A 24,549-nucleotide genomic window follows, 5' to 3' on the forward strand; every position below is an offset into this window, starting at 1 on the left:
ATTGTACACTCAAAAATGGTGAAAAGAGTAATTTTATGTTATATTTTATATAAATAAAATATAAAGAAAAAATCAAGTATCTGTTCAAGTTCCTGCTGCCACTTCTTGGTAGTAAATAGCCTTAGAAGTAGAACTGCTGGGCCTCATGGTGATTCTGTAATTCTTTTACATAAATAAGAAGGGAAAAAAACCCAAAGGAGTCTCAATGGAGGAATACTAACATTTCACGGATACGTAGGTGTGGGTATATGTTAGGACTTCTTTGGAAAATAAAATATATCATGCTCAATCAAAAAAAAATTAGCTGGGTGCAATAGCTCACACCTGTAATCCGAGCACTTTGGGAGGCTGAGGCAGGGGGGTTACTTGTGCCCAGGAGTTTGAAACTAGTCTGGGCAACATAGGGAGACCTTATCTCTACAAAAAATCAAAAAATTCGCTGGGCATGGTGGTACCTGCCTGTTGTCCCAGCTACTTGGGAGGCTGAGTTGGGAATATCACTTGAGCTCAAGAGGTCCAGGCTACAGTGAACTTTAATCATGCTCCTGCACTCCAGCTCGGTGACAGAGCAAGACGTTGTTTTTTTTAAATATATTTCTTTGGATTATCCCCATTTCAGCTCAACCAGAATCTCTGGCTGGATCCAAGTACTACTATTTTTAAAAATCTCCTGAAATGATTGTAATATGTAGATCTATATCTGTTCTCAAAGTTGCCTGGACATTATATAATATATATGTGTTACCCCAGGTTTAATCTTTCTTTCTTCTTTCTTTCTTTCTTTTTGAGATGGTGTCTAGCTCTGTCACCCAGGCTGGAGTGCAGTGGGGCAATCTTGGTTCACTGCAACCTCCGCCTCCCGGGTGCAAGTGATTCTCCTGCCTCAGCTTCCCAAGTAGCTGAAATTACAGGTGCATGCCACCATGCCCAGCTAATCTTCTGTATTTTTAGTAGAGGTGGGGTTTCACTGTGTCAACCAGGCTGGTCTCGAACTCCTGACCTCGTGATCCACCCACCTAGGCCTCCCAAAGTGCTGGGATTACAAGCATGAGCCACCCCACCAGACCTAATTTTTCTTTTATCCAACCTTTAAGCTGTGCTGCTGAGAAGTAAGGCTAAGTAAGGCCTGTATGTTCCCCTTTGGTCAACAGTATCACAAAGGAACCATCGCTCCCTTGAAACCACAGTGTGAGGATGGCAGTGACACCAGGACAACCGCCAATGAAAGTGTCTTTGGAGAAAGGAGATGAAGTCTGAAATCAATTTCAGAGTCTGGTCATCCTTCCATGGCCAATATTGGAAGCTGAGATTTTCCTCTTTGTGGCCATTCCTATCCTGGGAGGGCCATTGCTTATTTGATCAGGAGTTTCAGCAGGTTTCCTTGTAATCCATCTCAGTTTTCTATAATCCCTGGGTTTCTAATTTTTTAAAATCCTAAACCTACCATTTATTTGATGTGCAGATGATGTGCAGTGCTTTTAATCTGGAGCTTTTCTCTCTGTAAAATGGGATAATAGAGTTCCCTGGAGGCTCAGCGAGGATAAGTGATTTGTTTACACTCTGTTGCTGGTAAGTGAGATGGTATTATTTGAATCCAGTCACAGCCTATATTCTTGACTACAGTGGATCATTGAAACCCAAGTCTGATGGTTCTGAAGCCAGTCTTCAGTCTACCCCGTCAACCCAAAAGTCCCAGGTGGGTTAGGACAGGAAAGGATGGGAGAACGCACGGTGAGCTTCGCGTTGAATGAAAACTCATTCATTTCATTGAGTTGAAGCAAATAAAAGAGGACTTGAAGAAGCCTCAGGATGCAGAGCTCCCTGTCGGGATCCTTGGGGCCAGGATGGGGGCAGATGGGGGTTCATTACCTCATAGCACTTGAAGAGGCTTACAGGCCTGACAGGCTTGATTCTGATGCCAATGTTTCCTTCTGTGTTGGGTGGCAGGATGCTGCCCTTGTCATCAATGACCTGTAGCAAGAGGCCTGTGAATCATACACTGCAGGAGGCCCCAGCCCTTCTGCCCCACCCAAGCACTGTCTGGCTTATGCATGGGACACCAGTGTGGATGAAATAACGGAGGAAACATCAGAAAATGGAATAAAACTGTCAAAAGCCTTTAAAATAAGCAAATGTGAAACTCAACCAAGGGTCTATGTTTCATGAGTTAGTAGATGTCACCAATGTGTCTTCAAGTTGGAAAACACTGATCAACAAAAATGAAAAGCACCACTTGCTAGAGAGGGCTGCCAGTGCAGCCTCTAGGTATTCTTTCCTACATACTGTGTGTGATGCCCTGGCTGCCAGGGTCAGCGGTGTTCATGCCCACAATAATGCAGTTTTCAACTGAGGCCTCCATACGAAACTGAAGGGAAAAATGAGAAGACAGGAGGAAGGATGACTGCAGCAGGGAAGTGCGGCTGGTGTTGTCACCTGGTGTCAAATTGTCCAACCCCCACTGAGCCCTAACTGCTCCCTGACAATGCCCTTAGGACCAGACCTGGACGTCGTAGGGTGCAGCGGCCTTCCCCATGAAACCCGGCTTGAACTTCATTCCCGGGAAGGTGGCACAAATTGCTCCCTGTTCACAAAAGAAAGAAGATTTGGGTTGATCAGAGAGGCCGGGCTGATCACAAAGCAGTCCGAATCATACACAGCATCCTCTGCTCAGAGATGTAGTATTCCTCTCAATGGATGCTGTGCAAAGAGCCCTTGTAGGGAAGCTGGAAAGCCTTGGTCTAGGCTCAAGGTGTCGACCCAACTCTATTCCACAGTCATTTTCTGCAACCATTGTGGTCTGGCTCTGTACTAAGTGCAGAGTCTACAGAATCCAATTGAGAAACAAAGAAAGAAGAAACAGGGTATTCCCCTGGCTGTGGGCATATAATGTGGGGTGTGGCATGCCCACCATTGAACAGGCATGTGTGTTTCCTAGGGGAAGGCCACTAGTCTATCTAACAAACATTTACCCGGGGCTGTTGAGCAGTGATAGGGATCCTGCCACAACTTCTTGACTGATCCTCATGCCAACTTTTCTTCCTGTGTTGGGTGGCAGGATGTCGCCTTTGTCAGCAGTGATCTGTAGGAAGAGTCCTGTGAATCTCACCCTGCAGGATGCCCCAGTGTGTGTGGAGGTTGTCTGGATTGCTTGTGCTGTTCTCTCTGTTAGCACTGCCCTATCTTCATCTGTCTTCCTGATGAACTTGATTCCTCCTTTATTGTTCTCACAAATATATTTATTTCTGTAGCTGCGGGCTTTTCATCAGACCAATGAGGGTTTGACTCTTGACTCCACCACACACTAACTGCATGCCAATTAATCCCTCTTGATCTCCTCCATCAAAGGGCAATAATGATGACACTTACCTCCCAGAGTGCTTGTAAGCGTATGGAAAATTCTGCATAATACAAGGCACACACCACTTGTTCAACGAATGATGACTACTGGCTATTACTCAAGCTCCAAGGGGAGTCAAGGGAAAGATTCTCTTTTTGCAGCATTTCTCCTATACTTCCATTGAAGCCCACAGGGCATTATAATTATTTTTGCTTCTCTGTTTCCTTCAGTAGATAATGAGCTTCCCAAGAATAGAGACTGCCCTATTTATCCCTGAGCTTCCAACATCTGGAACAATAACCATCAAAAATAACAAGGACCAAAGCAGCTGCAATGTGAGCATATACAACAGGCGGGACACCAGCCAGGGCATTATATACTTCTTTTTATTTACCTTATCACAATCTGTTAAGATTGGCATTATAATTTCCATTTAAAGGTGGGTGAGCTGAGGTGAGAAAGCATACATGATATCCTTATGGTCTTAAAGCTGTAATTGGCAGAGCTGAGACTTGGACCCAGGTCTGTGCTCCTGGGATAGGAAGATCTTTGCTCACTGCCACATCACTGCTCACACTGTAGGCATGTGAAAAACATTGCACACATGAGTGAACAGATGTGAAAGTGTTTTGAGAAATTAAGCACCATCTAGTGCTGCAAATATTGGAGTCGCGGGTGGAGTGTGTTGTCCTGGCCCACCCTCCTCCTTGTCCAAATATGACCTGTGAGCCATTCAAACATAGGCCCAATGTATCAGCATTTTTCAGGTCTGGAAGCAGACAAATTAACTGAATTGCTATTATATTTTTTGCAAAATAATGTCAGCTGAGTATGTGAGTTGGCACTAAAATAATAATTTTGCACAGGGCCTGGGATAGCAGTAATCCTCTATGTGCTAGAGGGATAATGGAGACAGAGGGAGAAAGTGGCTCTGTCCAGCATTGGAAACGGATTGCAAATGTGTTGGAAGAGATGCTCACCCACACTGTAATTGATGAGGTCCTTGAACTTCCAGACCTGCATAATACTCTAAATGCCCCACCCACCTGGCAGCTCAGTGACAGTCTGGAATGACACTGTTTGTGTGTGTATGTGTTTGGCATATACAGAAAGTCTGTGCTCCCTCATCCACCCTGCTAGTATCCCACAGTCAAACCTGTGAGTTGTCCTCCTAAACACCAAGCAATGCACTTTTTGAGCCAGCTTCCACCTGCCTCTGCAGCCCTAGGGATGGTTAGCAGAGTTGACAGGACTTCCTGGAGGAGGTGGTCTCCATGTTGCTGGAGAGAGTCTCCTATCCCACCCACCTTCTGGGGCTCCTCTGAGCTGATGATCACAGGGACAGTGTTAAAACGCCCTTAGACCCCTTTTTAAGTCTTGTCCAAGAGTTTTCAGCACATTGGTCCCTTGGTAAGATGATGAGTTGTACATTTTCCTTCTGCAGATAGATTTGGAACAAATTAGCCTAGAACTTCAGAGCCTCTGGTTGGCATCAAACAATGCTGTGCATGCGATGGGGCTGTGTCCTGCACATGTGGCATAATTCAGCACATCTGCTGGCTCAATTGCTCAGCACATCATGACTATCCAGGAGGGACCTTTCCACTTTGGAAGGAAAACAAACCCCAAAATCACTAAGCCAAAGGGAAAACTCAAGTTGGGAACTGCATCAGTCAAACCTGCCTCCCATTTTATTCCTAAATAAGAGCTAAAAAGATAAAAAACAAAGCAAAACTACAGGCTTCCCTCACAATTTTCCCGCTAAGAAATCCCTGTGGGCCCCAAGATCGTTACTGTAAAACAGTTCTGTTAAATTTCACCCTGACATTGATAGCTCATCTTCACAGGTATAGGACAAAGAACAGAACTCAAAAATCATCCCTCTGCTCACCTGAGACAAATATGTACCCAATTGCTTTCTCTGACTTATGTTTATCTTACGTAAAAATGCAGATTCACTGATCTAGATGAATGCACAAGTGACTCTTCCTCTACCCTTCTCTCACATGTAAATAGCTGATCAAAGACTCACAAGAAGGCAACCATTTGCCTCGTATCTACCCCACCTTTAGAAAATTTCTTCCTTTTTCCCCAATATCTGCCTTTTCTCCTTTAAATATTGAAGCCCTCAAAATCATCTTTGGAGAAAGGCACAAACCTGTTTCCCAGGTGCGTGTCATTAACCTTAGCAAAATAATCTTTTAAATTAATTGAGACCTGTCTCAGATACTTTCTGGTTTGCACCACCTACCGTTTCTGACTGACCATAGTTCTCATAGAGCAGAAGGCCTGTCCTTCTTTTCAACTCCTCCTGATCCCCGGGCAACACGACCTCCCTGCCAGTACAGCAATGCTCCAGGGCAGGGAACCTGATACTTAGAGGAAGACAAGGTGCCAGGCATTGGTAAGCCACCCCAGCTCTGTGCATTCAGAGCTCTTAAGTCTGTCACCCAGATCATTCATCCTTCTAGTTCCTCACTTTCTTATTTACCTTTTGGTCATTTTACAGTTGGCCATGGCCAAGTGGATGTCACCCACTTCCTGCCAGTCCCTGTGAACTATTCTGGCAGAGGGTGGGTGGGTGGTGGTGAGGCTATTGTGTTCAATTGGGAATGTTTGGATTAAATTTGGATATTAGTGTAACAAGAGGGAGAACTGTGTGTTTATCAGAACTCCTCTTGGGGAAGCATTCTGTATAGCTAAGAAGGACATTTTTATAATCATAATGGGGTAAAGGATGAGATCTTAAGGACATGCTAGGGTGATAATAGAACCATACATTCTTTTATGGAGCCTACACTGTGCTAACTAAAGGGCTTTTGTATTTCTGAATGGGGAATGCATGTTAGGGGTTGGAAATGAATTGCTCAGGACATCAGAGCAGATTGAGCTCTGTTCCCTTACAGGGAACAGCCCTGACAGAAGGAATTTCAGAGAAAACAGAAAAGGCTGATGTGAACAGGAAAAATTAAAATATTTTACTCCAAAATATATTTCTTTGACATATTTTGAAATGGCTGCCACTTGGCTAGCAAATAGAGGTGGCCTTGCAAAGCCATCTTTTATGGGGGAAATGTACATCTACAGAGAATATCTATTAATGCAGCCATGCCCTGCCCTCTTTCTGCTGGGAAAAAGCTGAGTTTTGTGAAGAAAGCTGAGGCAGGGCTTGCATGTCTGACATAATGTCCTCTGGAATGTGTCTAGACTTGCTGGCTCCTTGCTTCTAGCCTTCCTAGGCTCCTAGATTGATTATATTCCCATTATCTCAAGTAGCAGAACATGTCCCTTATAAATGCTAAACCATCACAGCTGTTCATCATGCACCTTACTTTTGACCACCTCATTCTCACCACCTGTTTCTTTGTTGGATTACCAATAAATAGCATGGGCTCCCAGGGCTCAGGGCCTTCACAGCCTCCACAGTCTTGATGGCCCCCTGGTCCCACTTTACTTCTCAAACTGTCTTTTTCTCAATCCTTTGACTCTGCCAGATTTCATTGCCCCCACAACCTGGTGTTGGGCCTGATCATCCCAACATTCCTCGGTGCCCAATGTGGGGTGATGAAGACCCTGGTGAAGGAACTCTAGATCATGTGAAAGTGGAGGACACATCAGTTCTCTGATGGCCAGTGATGATAAGCATTTTTTCATGTGTCTGTTGGCTGCCTAAATGTCTTCTTTTGAGAAGTGTCTGTTCATATCCTTCACCCACTTTTTGATGCGGTTGTTCTTTTTTTTTTTTTAACTTAAAATCATTTCAAGAAGTAATGAATGCCTGTCCACATCCATTCCTATCTGGCCTAGAACAATTAATTGGCTATAAGTCTTTTGACTTTTAAGGACCTCAGCCATGGGCAGTCCTGCCAAGGAAAAAATGACAGTGCAGAATTATGACTTCTCCTGTGACAAAACCTTTTCTCTCCCAAATACCAGTATATGGTGCAATACAAAAGTGGTGGGAAGAATAGATTCATCTACTATTAACAAGTCTATAAGAATTTAGATACTGAGGAACAGGTGTTTCTTGCATTTAATTTACACCCTCCTCAGGATGCTATACCTATGGAGACAAATTGGCCGGAAAAGAGATTAAATTTATTAAATTCTAATTTAATGTTGGTCCCACAATTTCCAAATAAGACTTATCAGAGGGTTCAAATAACCCTTAATAAGTAAGGTAACCACATTGTGAGTCTGATCAAAGAATATGATGATGCATGCAGTGTTTATTCTGGCTGAAATATTCTTTCTGCTCTCTGATGCCACCTATAACCTTGGATGCCCAAATCTTCACTATCTTTATGATAGACATTTTCTTGTAAATGTTATGCCAGATACAGCAAAAGGGAAAGGCACAATTAAAGACTCAGATCATGATAGCTCAGAACATAGATCTGATCTGGGATTTTTTTTTAAAAGACTAAACCCTAAGCCTGACTCCATCTCACCCCTTAAACTCCATGTCTTCCCCCCATTATCCAAAACGCTAGTATTTAAAACTATTACCATCAAATCAGAGGACTCTAGGAACAAGCTTTCCTAGCACTGTGGGACCCTGCCAGATGGCCAAATCAGACAACTCTAGGAATGAGTCTTCCTAGTGCCATGGGATGTGCTGCTGTTTGTTGGCCTACACGTGCATTCTATGGAATGTTTTTGGGCCAAGAGCGGGGACTGAGGACTAAGCTCTGATTTTTACAATCTTGCCCAAATTCCTATCTAAGGTGTCTGGGGAGTCATACCTTACAAGCCATAAATTCTCATCAGATGGGTTTTATTTAACCCTTTATATTGTGACTTAACTTTCCAATCTGACTCTGGCATAACATTACGAGACAAGGAAGAAAATCAAAATATTGTACCCCAAAACATGTTTCTCCACCATATCTTGAAATTGCCCTGCAAAGTCTCTTGTGAGAAAAGTCCACATTCTATAGAGAATCCACTTTCCCCTTCATTTTCCTTCCTTCCTTTCCATATCCAGGAGATAATCAACTAAGAACCAGGCACCCCTTTTAAGTCCGATAAGACACATTTTACAACCTGCTTTCTCTCTTAAGTTTGCTATCTGAGAGTTTCCTCTGCACAATAAAACTTGGTTTCCACAATCCTTTCTCTTAACCTGAACATTTCCTTTGATCCCAGGTCTTCAGATAAACTAATTGTCAATGAGAAAATGTTTAAATTTACCTATAACCTGAAAGACTCCACTTTGCGTTGTCCTGCCTTTCTGAACCAAACCAATGTGTTTCTTAAATGTATTTGATTGATGTCTCATGCCTCCCTAAAATATATAAAACCAAGATGCATCCTGATCACCATGGGCACATGTTCTCAGGACCTCCTGAGAGGTCATGGTCACTCATATTCAGCTCAGAATAAATCTCTAAAAATATTTTACAGAGTTTGACTCTTTTCATCAACAGTAGTAGTTTCCTATGTACAGCATGTGATATAAAGTCTCTTCTCCCTTTTCCCATGAAATTTTCCTAAAGAATACAAAAACAATCACAAAATAATAATTGGATTCCCTGAAGAAAATGGAGAAAAGTGATGGAAGTTTGAGAGCCAGCTGGATGCATCTAGCATGAGGCTGCGCCCAGCCAGCTCTTGGTGATGAGGAAAGTGGCACCATCTGGATCACTTTTCCACCTCGTTACCCTCTCCTGATACAGACAGGGTCAAGAGTGAGGACAGGAGGGTTGTGTTCACTGAGGATGTCTTCCTCATTCTTTTGAAGCTTAAACAAAGTACATAAAGTGGGCAGAGTCTCAGATGGAGTCATTAGTTATGCTCTGATAAGATGTGTGCCGAGTTTGGACCAAGGCCATCATCTGAGGAACGTTGCAAAACTTGGCTGTCATATGAGCTTTGAAATACAGATGGAAACAGAATACAGCCAGACTGAAGCTTCATGAGTAAAATCAAATTATAATTCAGAGTTAGCTCTGTAAGGGCAATCATTAAACTCTGATATTTTAACTCTTATGTCTAAAACATGTTAGCTCTGATTTTTCAACTAGCCATTTCAATTTCAGAGTCCCTAAAAGATACATAAATGCCCATAAGTTTCAAAGAGTGTGTTTTGATTTAGCTTAAAATTAACTCTCAAACACAGGAAGATGCAAAAATAAAGTTGTATTAAGATAACACCACACACCCACCAGCCTGGCAAAAATTAATAAGTCACACAATACCAAATGTTGGCAAGAACATGGAACAATGGAAATTCTCCTGCCATGTTTATATAAGGAAGCATAAATTGGTTTGGAAGATAGTGTGGTATTGTGTTGTATCAGTTTACCCACAATTCCTCCCCTTGAAAAACTCTACAGAAATGCATGCTTGTACACACCAGGGTGCATGTCCTAGGATTCTATGTAGCATTAAACATCAATAGCCTCAAAGTGAAAACTACAGAAATGTCCATTAATAGTAGGGCTGGTATAAGAAATTGTGGTATTTTCATAAAATAGGATGCTGCACATAATGAAGATAAACTACAGCAATATGCAACAACAGGGACACATCTTAGAAACATAATTATTACATAATAATGTAGCATTACATGTGTAAAGTTCGAACACATGTAAAATAAAATTTTGGTTAGGGATAGTTCCTTAGGAGGTAAATTATAAAGGCAACTAAGGAATTAACAACATAAAAGTCAAGATAGTTGTTTCCCTTAAGGGAGATGGAAGTCTCTGAGGTGCTGGCAATGTTATTTTTTTTGACTTGGGTGAGTGGGTTACACAGATATTTTCTTTTCAATAATTTATTAATCTGTAAATTTCTGTCTTATGCATTTTCTGTACAATTGTTATTTTACAATTCAAATATTTAAAAAGGAATCAACCCACAATCATGCAAGGCTCACTGAGTTTCCTTTGGATCTCTGGATCTGCTTTAATTTCACTAATTAACTTTTGATCATTATCACCACCAACACTTAACACACAAACACACACACTCCTCAAAGAACCAGAAGAAAAACAGACCATGATGTATCAGATTCCTTAAAATCTTACCCAAAGATGTTGTTACAAGCCACTTCTACCATACCTGGTGAAATCCTGCTGCAGAATCATTCGAAATACAGGTGGTGCCACGACAAAGTGGTTGATGGGGTATTTCAACAATGTCTGGAAAGGGAAGAGAGAAGAAATTTTATTTTTACAGTTAAGGTTAAACTAACAGCCAATTATTAGCAGTCTAGTTCTGACCTTCGCACTAGAAGAGCTCATTTGTTCATTTCTTAATCCTTTAAATACACATATATTGAGCATGGATTTCATACATGGTATGCATCAGGTACTGTTGGGGAAATACAAAAACTCAGATAATATTCCAACTCTTATGGTGAGTAGGGACTCGTAGGACAAAACAGGACTCGAATGATAAGGCAGAAGTTGGCAGATGTCATAAGAAATACTTGAAGTACAAAAGTTCTGTAGGAACACAGGAGAGGGAAATACTCTTTCCAGTTGTGTGTCATGGGGGCTTGATGGAAGAGGTGGTATTTAGTCAGGACATTAGCAAATAGATATGGTGTCTACAGGCAGAGACACCTGTATCTTCATCTATCTTCTATCTTCATGTATCTTGGAGATAGATGAAATAACAAGAAATAGGGTCTCAGGAGCTAAAGAAACATTTTAGTCAAGTCAAATAATATGATTTATTTAGACCCACTAGAGAGGAGCAAGAATTAAATTTAGGAAGATAAGGTAAGTTGGAGCCAGGTTATTTAGACTCTAAAATGTTTGGTACTCATGATTAATTAGCTGGATGTGTTTTCTTTCCGAGTTTCAGATCAGGGTGGAGATACACTAAAAGAGCGAAGAACAGTAAAGAGAAGAGAAAGTGGGTTTGGGTATCTTAATTTAAATCCTGTTACTTAATTTGTCTGTAATTCAATCTCCTTATCTGTAAAATGGGAATGTCCATATATTCCAGTCAGAACCATGATGAAATATAATTGTCATTTGTGGACAAATCTAGCTCTACTTCCAGTCCCTCCTTTCATAAAGACCCAATCAGCTTTCAATCTTTAGCCTCTACCTCTTTAATATCTCACATTTACATACGCTTTTAAAATTTTTGTCCGACTCTCACCCCTGGCCCACTGCTCCTACCCCAACAGGTGTCTTTCCATGTCTGTGAAGGTCTCAGGCCCACACCAGCAATGTCTGTGTCAGTAACCTCACCCCAGGCACAGTGAGTTGGATTGGTGACTTGGTGACAGACAATTGCCTTAGGCTGTGTTGGTAAAAGAGCTGAGGCAGGACTGGCTTCTCTGTCATGATGTAAGAGAGTCTTGGAACATGTCCTGGGTCCAGGGCCTAAACAGCCTTGTGGCCTTTGGAACACCAATCTCTGTGCCAAAGGGTGGAAGGCTGCCCTGCCACACCATAATCTAAGCCCAGGTCATAAAACCCCTTGTGGCTTGGATGGAATCCAGGGCTCAGGGCATAAAACCCCTTGTGGCCTCTGGAATGTGCACAGACTTGTTGGTTACTCTCCCAGGCTCATAAACATGTTCTCCATTATCTCAGGTAGCAGAGCATATTACATATGCATCAAAGAAAATGCTAAACCATCACAGTTATGCTTGATGCACTGCTAACCTTTCTACCACCATGTCTTCCCATCCTCACCTCTTTACCCCCACATCCGCATGTCCTCACCACCTGCTTCTTTGTTTGATCACCAATAAATGGTGTGGGCTCCCAGAGCTTGGGGTCTTCGCAGCCTCCATACCAGCATTGGTCCCCTGGGCCCACCTTATGAACTCTTAACTTGTCTTTTCTCATTCCTTTGACTCCACTGGACTTTGTAGCCTCCACGGCCTCATGTTGAGTCTGATCACCCCAACATTCTGGACCACTCACTCAGCCTCTAGTTGACCTGGACTGGTTATCTGGGAAGGAGGAATGTCAGCCCTGAAATGCTGTGATTGCTATGTTTGACTATGTGCATGTGAAGTAGCAAAAGTAGTTCTACAAACACTAGAAAGAAGGAAGCACATCTATAGAGAAAAGCAGAGGAGACACTGAAGCTGCCTTAATTCTTGGTATTTTTCTAGTTTCTGTTTTAGATCTTTATCAAGCTCATATTGCTCTTCTCCTACAGAATAATGAGCTATTCTAATTCCCCCTTCCATGTATTTCTTTTTCCACTAAGCTCTGTTGAAGTAGGCTTCTGTTACTGGCAGCCAAGGGAGCTCTGCTTAGTAGGTAAGAATTAGACATCATAGGTGTCTAGGGCTTTTCCCAGAACTTGGCACTTAGTAGGTCTTCACCAAAAGTGGGCTCTGGCTATTATCATGTAAGTTGTAATCTATGACTCCTCCTGGTGCTTTGCAGCTTTCAGTAGGGGCATGGAACAGAGAGCAGGAGACTCTTGCAACAGATTTGGCAAGAAGGACTAAGTTGACGGATGGGCAGAGAGGAAATAGAAGGAATGTTTTGTTTTACTAATTTGAATAGTATTTATTTATTTATTTATTTTTGGTCTAAATGCCCCCTTTAAAAGGCAGAGTGGCAAGATGGATACAAAGAAAAGACCCAACTGTCTTGTCTTCAAGAGACCCATCTCGCATGTAATGACACCCACAGGCTCAAAGCAAAGAAATGGAGAAATATCTGCCATGCAAATGAAAAACAAAAAAGAGCAGGAGTCATTATTCTTATATCAGATAAAACAGACTTTAAACCAGCAATGATTAGGAAGGACAAAGGAGGGCATTATATAATGATAAATGGTTCAGTTCGACAAGAAGACTTAACTATCCTGAATATATGCACACCAAACATTGGAACACCTAGATTCATAAGATGAGTTCTTCTTGACCTATAAAAAGATTTTGCCAAACAAAAATAGTGGGGGACTTCAACAACACACTGAAAATGTTAGACACATGATTGAGGCAGAAAACTAACAAAGAAATTATGGACTTAAACTCAACATTTGACCAATTGGACCTAATAGACATCCACAGAATAATTTACCTAACAACCACAGAATATACATTCTTCTTGTTCCCACGTGGAACATATTCTGAAATTGACCACATGTTCAGTCATAAAGCAAATCTCAATAAATTCAAAAAATCAAAATCTTACCAAAGTAAATTCTTAGACCACAGCACAAGAAAAATAGAAATCAATGCCAACAAGATCACTGAAAACTATACAAAAACATGGAAATTAAACAATTTTCTCCTGAATAACTCTTGGGTGAACAAGAAATCAAAAAAGTATCTGAACTTAATGAAAATGAAAATAGAGATACCATCCACCAAAATCTTTGAGATGCACCTGAAGCAATGTTATGAGGAAAGTTTATAGCACTATACTGAATGGGCAAAAACTGGAAGCATTCCCTTTGAAAACTGGCACAAGACAGGGATGCCCTCTCTCACCACTCCTATTCAACATAGTGTTGGAAGTTCTGGCCAGGGCAGTCAGGCAGGAGAAAGAAATAAAGGGTATTAAATTAGGAAAAGAGGAAGTCAAATTGTCCCTGTGTGCAGACGACATGATTGTATATCTAGAAAACTCCATTGTCTCCACCCAAAATCTCCTTAAGCTGATAAGCAACTTCAGCAAAGTCTCAGGATACAAAATCAATGTACAAAAATCACAAGCATTCTTATACACCAACAACAGACAGAGAGCCAAATCATGAGTGAACTCCCATTCACAATTGCTTCAAAGAGAATAAAACACCTAGGAATCCAACTTACAAGGGACGTGAAGGACCTCTTCAAGGAGAACTACAAACCACTGCTCAAGGAAATAAAAGAGGATACAAACAAATGGAAGAACATTCCATGCTCATGGGTAGGAAGAATAAATATCGTGAAAATGGCCATACTGCCCAAGGCAATTTATAGATTCAATGCCATCCCCATTAAGCTACCAATGACTTTCTTCACAGAATTGGAAAAAACTACTTTAAAGTTCATATGGAACCAAAAAAGAGCCCACATCGCCAAGTCAATCCTGAGCCAAAAGAACAAAGCTGGAGGCATCACACTACCTGACTTCAAACTATACTACAAGGCTACAGTAACCAAAACAGCATGGTAGTGGTACCAAAACAGAGATATAGATCAATGGAACAGAATAGAGCCCTCAGAAATAATGCCACATATCTACAACTATCTGATCTTTGACAAACCCAAGAAAAACAAGCAATGGGGAAAGGATTCCCTAATTTAATAAATGGTGCTGGGAAAACTGGCTAGCCATATGTAGAAAGCTGAAACTGGATCCCTTCCTTACACCTTATACAAAAATCAATTCAAGATGGATTAAAGACTTAAACGTTAGACCTAAAACCATAAAAACCCTAGAAGAAAACCTAGGCATTACCATTCAGGACATAGGCATGGGCAAGGACTTCATGTCTAAAACACCAAAAGCAATGGCAACAAAAGCCAAAATTGACAAATGGAATCTAATTAGACTAAAGAGCTTCTGCACAGCAAAAGAAACTACCAACAGAGTGAACAGGCAACCTACAAATTGGGAGAAAATTTTCGCAACCTACTCATCTGACAAAGGGCTAATATCCAGAATTTACAATGAACTCAAACAAATTTACAAGAAAAAAACAAACAACCCCATCAAAAAGTGGGCAAAGGACATGAACAGACGCTTCTCAAAAGAAGACATTTATGCAGCCAAAAAACACATGAAAAAATGCTCATCATCACTGGCCATCAGAGAACTGCAAATCAAAACCACAATGAGATACCATCTCACACCAGTTAGAATAATGTCATTAAAAAGTCAGGAAACAACAGGTGCTGGAGAGGATGTAGAGAAATAGGAACACTTTTACACTGTTGGAGGGACTGTAAACTAGTTCAACCCTGGTGGAAGTCAGTGTGGCGATTCCTCAGGGATCTAGAACTAGAAATTCCATTTGACCCAGCCATCCCATTACTGGTTATATACCCAAAGGACTATAAATTATGCTGCTATAAAGACACATGCACTCGTATGTTTATTGTGGCATTATTCACAATAGCAAAGACTTGGAACCAACCCAAATGTCCAACAATGATAGACTGGATTAAGAAAATGTGGCACATATACACCATGGAATACTATGCAGCCATAAAAAATGATGAGTTCATGTCCTTTGTAGGGACATGGATGAAATTGGAAATCATTCTCAGTAAACTATCGCAAGAACAAAAAACCAAAAACTGCATATTCTCACTCATAGGTGGGAATTGAACAATGAGAACACATGGACATAGGAAGGGGAACATCACACTCTGGGGACTGTTGTGGGGTGGGGGGAGTGGGGAGGGATAGCATTGGGAGATATACCTAATGCTAGATGACGAGTTGGTGGGTGCAGCACACCAGCATGGCACATGTATACATATGTAACTAACCTGCATATTGCGCAAATGTACCCTAAAACCTAAAGTATAATAATAATTAATAAATAAATAAATAAAAAAGAAGTTAGAAAGATCTCAAATTAAGAATCTAATATCACTTCTAGAGGAACTAGGAAAAAAAAGAACAATCAACAAACACCAAAGCTATCAGAAGAAAATAAATAATTAAAATTAAAGAACTGAATGAAATTAAGATGCAAAAGTTTATACAAAATATCAATGAAACTGAGAGCTTGTTTTTCAAAAGAATAAACAATATTGATAGACTGCTAGCTAGATTAACAAAGAAAAAAATGAGAAGATCAAAATAAGCCCAATCAGAAATGACATAGATGACACTATAAATGGTCCCACAGAAATATAAAAGATCCTCAGAGACTATTATGAACACATTGATGCACATAAATTAGAAAATCTACAGGAAATGGATAAATTCTTGGGAACACACAGCCTCTCAACATTGAACCAGAAAGAAAATGAAAACCTGAACAGACAAATAACAAGTTCTGAAATTGAATCAGTAATTACTAATCCCAAAAAGCCCTGGACAAGATAGATTCACAGCTGAATTCTAACAGATATACAAAGAACTGGTACCAATTCCTCTGTAACTAATCCAAAAGATTAAGAAGAAGGGACTCCTTTCTAACTCATTCTATGAAGCCAGAATCCTTTTGGCCCCAAAATCTGGCAGAGATACAATGACAAAAGAAAACTCCAGGCCAATATCCCTGATAAACGTAGATGCAAAAATTCTCAACAAAATACTAGTAAACTGAGTCCTGCAGCACATCAAAAAGTTAATTCACCATGATCAAGTAGGCTTTATTCCTGGGATGCAAGGTTGGGTCAACATATGCAGATCAATAAATAGGATTCACCTCATAAACAGAATAAAAAACAAAAGCCATATGATCCTCTTAGTAGGTGCAGAAAAAGCTTTCAAAAAATCCAATATCTCTTCATGATAAAGCCCCTCAAGAAATGAGGCATTGAAGGAACATACCTCTAAATAATAGCCATCTATGACAAGCCCACAGCCAACATCACACTGACCAGGCAAAAGCTGGAACCGTTTCCCATGCGAACTGGAAAAAGTGTAGGATGCCCACTCTCACCACTCTTATTCAACATAGAATTGGAAGTCCTACCCAAAGCAATCAGGCAAGAGAAAGAAATAAAAGATATTCAAATAGAAAAAAAGTCAAACTATCTCTTTTTGCTGACAATATATGATTATATACATTAAAAAACCCTAAAAACTCTACCAAAGGGCTCCTGGAACTGATAAACAACTTCAGTAAAGTTCCAGGATATAAAATCAGTGTACGAAAATTAGCATTTCCATACACCAACAATGTTCTAGCTGACAGCCAAATCAAGAACACAATTCGATTTACAACTACCACTAAAAATGAAATACCTAAGAATACATCTAACCAAGGAGGTGAAAGATGGCTACAAAGAAAACTACAAAACACTGCTGAAAGAAATCAGAGATGACACAAATAAATGGAAAAATCCCTGTTAACAATACTGATTCTTCCAATATATGAACATGGAATATTTTTCCATTTATTTGTGAGAAATAATCTGCAGAAAGAAATAATTAATTATTTCTTTTAATTATTTATTTGTGAGAAATAATCTGCACATGCACCCTCTGAATCAAAAATTTAAAAGACTTTTTGTTTTAGTCTTCAATAAGATGGACTAATACAATATATAAATTAAAAATTATTATGAATAATTCATTAAATAATAAGCAGGAAATAGTAATGCAAATGCTTTTTTGGTAAATTTGTAGCATTTAAACTTTAAGCATTTACTAAGGCTTAAAATACATACAGACCTTTTGGGACACTATAGCAGCAGGAGAATTAGGCATGAGGGTGGGAAGGGTGGTCAGTCTTGTTTGCGGTGCTTTAAGTCTCAGGTGCAGAATGTGGTACAGAAAATAATGATGGTGACACAGGAGGAGGCGTTGATGTAGAGGTAGGGAATGAGATATAGGAAGTGCAGTTTGATGTTCTGGAGGAATGATCAGATGGGTTTTACCAACTAACAGGTTGGAAACGTTTTGCTAGCCTGGGAGAATCAGCTTGGACCGAGAAGACTAGACCCTAGGTACAGTCCTGACAGCCACCTGCATTGATGTGCTTGCTGAGAAAAATGCAGGTGAAGGAAATTGCTTAGAAAGAAGAGGAACAGTAAGGGCAGACCACTGGAGGACTGCAGTATTCAGGAGCAGGCTAGGTGAAGCAGAGGTGGCTGCAGCAAATGGAGAATGTTCTTTGGTGAAGTTTGGTATTAAGATGGAAAAGATGGGTTGACCCAGTGTGTAGCAGGTTCAAAGGAAGGCATTTTAGGATAAGTACACTGAATATGTTTATGGACTGAGGGTGTAAAACTAGCAAAAAGTGAGAGACTGAAAATACAGGAGAAAATGCGTAGTAGATTAAAGATTAATAAAGAAATGCTGTTTATCCAAGGCCAGGAGATAGAACTCTGCAGTGGTTGTGCAGAGCGGGTGGATTTTGAGAGGTGAGGGCAAGGTCTGCCTCTGAGAGGCAAAGCAAGGGTGTGAGTAGAGACATAAAGAAAATGTTGGGGTGAAGGGACATACAGAGAAAGAGTTCATGCAGGTGACTTGAATTGTCATCATGATGTACTCATCATAACAATAGCAGCAGCAGCTCCCACTGATAGAGTGTTTTCTATGTGCTGATGTCAGGGTTAAGTACTTTACACATATCGCCTCTATCGTCTCATTAATTTTACCTAAGACTTTATGAGGTAGTAATTATTAAAAGACCTATTTTGCAGATAAGGAAACTGATGCTCAGAGTGGTACGTAACCTGCTAGTTAATTTCAAAGGTGGGATAAGAAGCTGGATCTGTCATAATCCAAGGGCCGTTTTTAAACATTTCATCATACTGAGTAAGAAAACACACTCACACACACACACACACCCCCCAGCTGCTTGACCCTGGCAGCATCAGGGTCCAGGATGTGGGAGACTTGGACTTGTTGTGCTTGCTTTAATTCTTCAAAATGCACACCCTGGATCCCAAGTCTACAAAGGCTGATCTACAGGTCTGGAGGATCGCCCAGTAATATACATTTCCTTCAAGGTCACATTATGATGTGACTCGGGTATAGTGACTCAGATTCAGTGCTTCACACTTTGAGAAGTCCAGGCCCAGGATCATCTTAGGCTCATAGGCTTCTTTGCTTAATAAAATATTTTTTAGCAAGGTACAGTTTTTGGCCTGGAAACATGTATTTTTTTCTGGAATTTTGCTGATAGTGGAAGGTGAGTCTTCTTACCTGTACAATGACCTTGGTGTCAAACTGTGGCAGATGGTGGATAAAGACTGTACATCCCGCTGTCCATGGTTCTACCAGGTTCCCCATGGTAGCCAGCATCCATCCTGAGTCTGACAGGCACCAGGAGACATCAGATGTCTTCAGGCTCCATAATTTCCTCCTAACTCCAAAATGCAGTGGCCTCAGCTGTGTGATCATGGCCGATGTGATGAAGGGTTGTGCACTCTGGGTTTTGGCTATGAACCCACCTTTCTCACTCTCAGTTCATGTGATTTGTGTGGGGCTCCATATCACCCTCAGGCCAGGTCTCAAAGGTGTACTGCCAAATATTTCCTGATTATGTACAACTGAAACTGGTTCAGTCATACTACCTCTCTTGAACTGATTCTTCTCCAGTGTTCTCAGTAACCAGACATGTCATCCCTGTCCATGAAGTTGTCCAAGCCCCAAACTTTGGCATCAACCTTGACCTCCTCCCATCTCCCATGTTTAACCAGCAGATCTGGACCACTCTACTTCCTGAAATCTCAACTGTGTTAATTTCCATCATATCTCTAGTACCTGATCCATGCCACTACTAGCTTGCACCTGGATTAGACTAGGAGCCTTTAACTGGTCTTCCCTAACTCTATTCTAATTTTCTCCAATCCATCCTGCATCCTGCAGCCATGGTGATCTTATCAAAATACAAATTTGATCAGATCTCCTCCTCCCTAAAAAACTTTCAATATCTCCTCATTATTTTCCTAATAAAGTCCAAAATCTACTACAAGGTCTGCAAATCCCTGCACGGTCTGAGTCCTGCTCACTTTTCCAATTCTTCCCATTGGTCCTTCACCCTACACCCTGAGCACCAGATATTCCCAAGTCTCTGTAGTTCTATGAATACTACTTTTTATATCTTTGTGTCTTTGCACATATTATTCCACCTGCACAAAAGCTCCCCCTTCTCTCACCTCCATTCCTCCATGGGTTTTGCTACTCAACTGTCATCATTAGTGTAAATACCCACTGCCTCTGTTCTGGTTAATACAAAAAGACATCTGTGCTCCATGTTCTGTTTAATATGTTAATACATTTAAAAATATAAAAATTTGGTCCATTCTGAATATTACTAGTTGGAGATGAGAAGGCGTAGAGAAGGAGAGGTTTGGTTTGCAGGAGATTAAATAATTAACCCAAGGATAGAACTTTGCCCTCTTAGGGGTGATGGCTTGGCATAGCTTGGTTCCAGATATTTTCTTTGCTATAAGTGAGTAATTGAGGAACCCTAAGTCTGATTTGCCCATAATAGGGGAGAGGTGAGGCTCTGTCATCTCAGGTCACCCTGCTAGAATATTCTGTCTTTCCCTAAAAAATTATGGAACCACTGTCAGGCTTGTCATGTGTGTGGCTTCTGGAATGTTTATTGTCTCTACCCACATTTCCTCCACACCTCCTATGAAGATGCTCTGATAGAACCTAAATGTGCCTCCTTTGTCACTCTGAGGCCTCTGTCAGCAAACATTTAGGATTCCCAGCTTTCACCTCTCAGATCCTGAGACATCTGAACCAAAGACAGTGGAAGGGAAAAGGAGTATGGAGTCACTTCTACTTACAGCTCCTTTCCCAAGACACACACACACACACACACAAACTTTGCCCACATCTGGGATCCAGCCTCTATGTCGGTGCCCTCTTCCTACCTTCCTGGGAAGGAGGGTTGTAAGGCCAACCCATGGGAGTGTTTTGCCATCTTGGGGAAGCCTGTGGTCCCACTGGTGAAGAAGATGACCATTGGGTCCAAGGTCTTTGACTTAACACAGGTGTGTTCTTGGGATGCTGATCTGCAAAGGGGTTCAAGACAAAAGGAAAAAAGTCATGATTGCTGTTTCTTCTCCTGAGAAAGCAAAAGAAACATAAGGCATGGACAGGAAACTGGGAGATTGCAACACTAGAGGAAAACTGGCTCTCCCGGACTTAGGCATCACACTGACTTGATGGGTGATTCAGACATGTGGACCAGCATTTTTTTATTTGAAAAATTAGTAAAATACAATGAATCTTTAAGTAATTTAATAAACATTTAAATAGCACTTGCTATGTTCCAGGCAATGCTCTCAACGATTTACAAATATGAATCATTCAGTACTCAGAGCAACCCTAGGAGATGAGTACTACTCTAATCATGCCCATTTTGCAGGTAAGGAAACTGAGACTCAGAGAGGTTAGGTAATTTGCTTGGTAATATACAGCTAGCAAGTGGCAGAGCCAGGATTCAAACTCAGTCTGCACCCTAGTCTGTGCCCTTAACCAGACTGCTAAGCTTGTTTTTTAAAACTAAACTCTGTGACCTTGGTGATGAGGGGTGGGGAAGAGAAACAGAGAAAGAGGGAGAGTAAAAAAAATATATTTAGTTGGGCGTGCTGGTGGGCGCTTACAGTCCCAGCTATTTGGGACGCTGAGGTAGGAGATTAGTGTGAACCCAGGAGGCAGAGCTTACAGTGAGCCGAGATCACACCACTGCACTCCAGCCTGGGTGACAGAGCAAGACTCCATCTCAAAAAAAAAAAGAATATATATATATAATATATATATATATAAAAAACAGATATAAATATGTAAATAAGTTACATATTTATATATTATATCATATATAAGTTATATATAAAATTATATATAAATATATAAAATATATACTTATGTCATATATAATATATATACTTACATGTCATATATAAATATAATTATATGATATATAATTAATATATAATTTATATATCAGTATATAAATTTACATATTATTTACATAATTATTACATAATTATATAATTTATGTTAAAATCTATGTAAAATTATGTAAAATTTATGTAAAATTATGTGAACATATTTGTATAAATTTACATAATTATTACATAATAAATTTACATATTATGTATATATTATATATATAATTACTGCGATCAATGTACATCTGCCTTAGCATGAGCTTGAGATGGCAGATAAGATCTGTGGTTCCCTCACTCTTGTTTCTCAGGAGCTTCCCCTGGACTGAGAAGGCCTTGGGCCTACTACAATTGTAAATGCAAACCTTCTATGGTGTTCAAAGCAACTGCAAATGATCCCAACACGAGAGGAAACACTAGGTCTGCTGGTCTTGCTGTGAAATGGTATCATACTGACTTTGGGAAATTCGAGGGATTTTTCAAGAGTATTCTGTTTTAATTAAATTCTCTGACATTAGACTACAGCATAACATGTGACTTTGCTGTAATGTTTGCCTTTTGGGGTTGAAATAAAGAGCTTTAAAAACTCAAGTATTACTCCAAGAAAACAAACCCAGCACGGTTTGTGTGTATGATGTGAGACATGCCTGAAGGCTTACAGAATCGGAGTTTTGGAGGCAGAAGGGGCCTTTCTTATCTCCAGCCTTCCTTCACTTTGCCCCCAGGTGTCTCTGAAGGCACCCAGTCCCTGGGAGATGGAAAGAGTTTGCTCCTAAAGCTACCTGTAAGCCATAGTTGGCAATTCCATTTTTCTTGAAGTATTTTTACCTTAAAAATTCATTTTAACCTTTCATTCAACTACTTCATATATTTTTAATAGAAAAATAAGACTTTAGGTTTCCCACCTACAAGGAATATGTAACACAATAACCCCCTGACTTTACAAATCTCCTTTGCACAGTCCCGGGGTGAGTATATTTTAATGAGAGGAACATGGAAGGTTGACTTGCTGAAAAATGTGAAATTTTACAGATAAAGCAACGGAGATCAAGAGAGAGCAAGGAACTAGGTCAGGGTCACATAGCAGAACAGTGACATAAGTGAGGTTTCTGACAACTGACTTAGTGACCTTCCTACCACTGGCTGCTTGTCTCTCACCATTTGGGAGTGAATGGCATTCTTATACCTGTGGAACAGGAATTAAAAAAATTAAAGAATGTGTAAGCAAAAACTCAGTTGTATGTAAGAAAACCCAATTGCCCCTGAGAAGGAGGTGGAGTCCTTTAAAAATTAACTGCCTGTTTCTCTGTCTATGGCTAGTGAGCCTTATCTCTCCCTTTCCCAGGCATTGTGAAGACCCTGTTTCTCTAGCTGTGCAGCTGCAACGTCACTAGACAGATAAACCCAAGTCGCAAAACATGTTTTTCCTTGAAAAGTAAGAAATGATGTAATGCATGTCTCAATTGAATAACTATCTTTGTTTCTCACTTCTGTAATATGCTTCCCCATGAACAGATCTCTCCCTCCCCCCTCCCCACCCCCAAAATGCTTAAAAGGTAACCTGACTCTTTGTTCGGGGCTCAGTCCTTTGGATGTTAATCTGACTGGGTGGGCTGGTGCACCTAAATAATACATATATCCTCCTCAACCCCATCAGTCTCTCTGATTCCTAAATTATCCCCAAACATTTCTGGTGGCCCGTATGGGGATTGGAGATAACAGATTTACTGTCTCCTTTGCCTGTGGGACTAGGGCCCTGGGGCTGCGGAAGACCCGGCATCCAAGGCATGCCATGGGGGAGCTTCACCTGGACGGAGACTGGCTCTCCCTGCCTCCCGGCGCCCGGCCCAGCAGCGCAACGGAACCTGAGATGGGGCTGCAGGATGATACCAGCACTTCAGGAACCACGGTAAGGAGAAAGGGCCCAAGGCAGGAAAGCCCATCCCATAGGGATGAAGGGGAGCTTGATCACCTCCCAGGGACCAACCACTCATCCAACCCAGAGTGGCTGGGGGTGGCAGGAGTGGCCTGCCAATTTGGATGAACCTCGTGTCCCCCTAACAAAGTGAAAGTGGTTCACTGGTGGAGAAAATGGGCCGATACAGCGGCAAGTGCAGCAAGGAAGAGTTTGCTGGCAGGATGGTAAGAGTGGCTTGCCACCACAACTGGGAGTGTGTGGGTGTGTGTGGACCTACCCAGGACACCAGAGAGGCTCGCTTCGTCTGATGAAGAGTCCTGGGGTAGGAGTGGTGTGTGTATGTGCGTGAATGTGGGAACCTAACTAGGCTCACCCGGGACACAAGAGAGGCTTGTTTTGTCCGATGCGGAGTCCTGAGGCAAGGGAGGTGTGTGAAAGTGTGTGAAAGAGATGGTCTCAGGAGAGGCCAATTCGGGGAGTGATGTGGGGAGGCACAGATCCCTTAGCGCAGGCTGTGTGCTCTGAGGCAAGTGTGGGGGAAATCACACCTAGGATGTTGCATATGGCTGATAGGATGAGCTTCGCAACTGCACCAGTCTGTGACAGGGAAAGGCACGTTCCTGGCTAAGCAGCATCTGAAACTCCTGTAATAGGACCCAGTCTGGTGGACCTGAGAGTGAAAGTGCACCTCAAGGGAGGAAATGGGAGGAAAAGCGTCGAAACCAACTCCTTTTGGAGTGCATGATAAAGAATTTTTAAAGAGGATTTAGAGGTGATTATGGGATGAAACTGGATGTTCAAAAGTTAAGGACATACTGTGAATTAGAATAG

General features: G+C 41.2%; 1 protein-coding gene across 1 annotated transcript in view; it reads right to left on the reverse strand.

The window, feature by feature from the left end:
• LOC100444423 (acyl-coenzyme A synthetase ACSM1, mitochondrial-like) overlaps window positions 1–24,549 on the reverse strand; it is a 61,442-nt gene that overhangs the window by 12,876 nt on the left and 24,017 nt on the right. The window contains 6 exon segments of the mRNA XM_054533557.2: window positions 1,870–1,971; window positions 2,501–2,581; window positions 5,589–5,712; window positions 10,403–10,482; window positions 19,096–19,255; window positions 20,781–20,921. Coding sequence (XP_054389532.1) covers window positions 1,870–1,971; window positions 2,501–2,581; window positions 5,589–5,712; window positions 10,403–10,482; window positions 19,096–19,255; window positions 20,781–20,921 — 688 coding nt within the window.

Source organism: Pongo abelii, chromosome 18 (assembly GCF_028885655.2).
Source record: "Pongo abelii isolate AG06213 chromosome 18, NHGRI_mPonAbe1-v2.0_pri, whole genome shotgun sequence".
In the NCBI taxonomy this organism is placed as follows: domain Eukaryota; kingdom Metazoa; phylum Chordata; class Mammalia; order Primates; family Hominidae; genus Pongo; species Pongo abelii.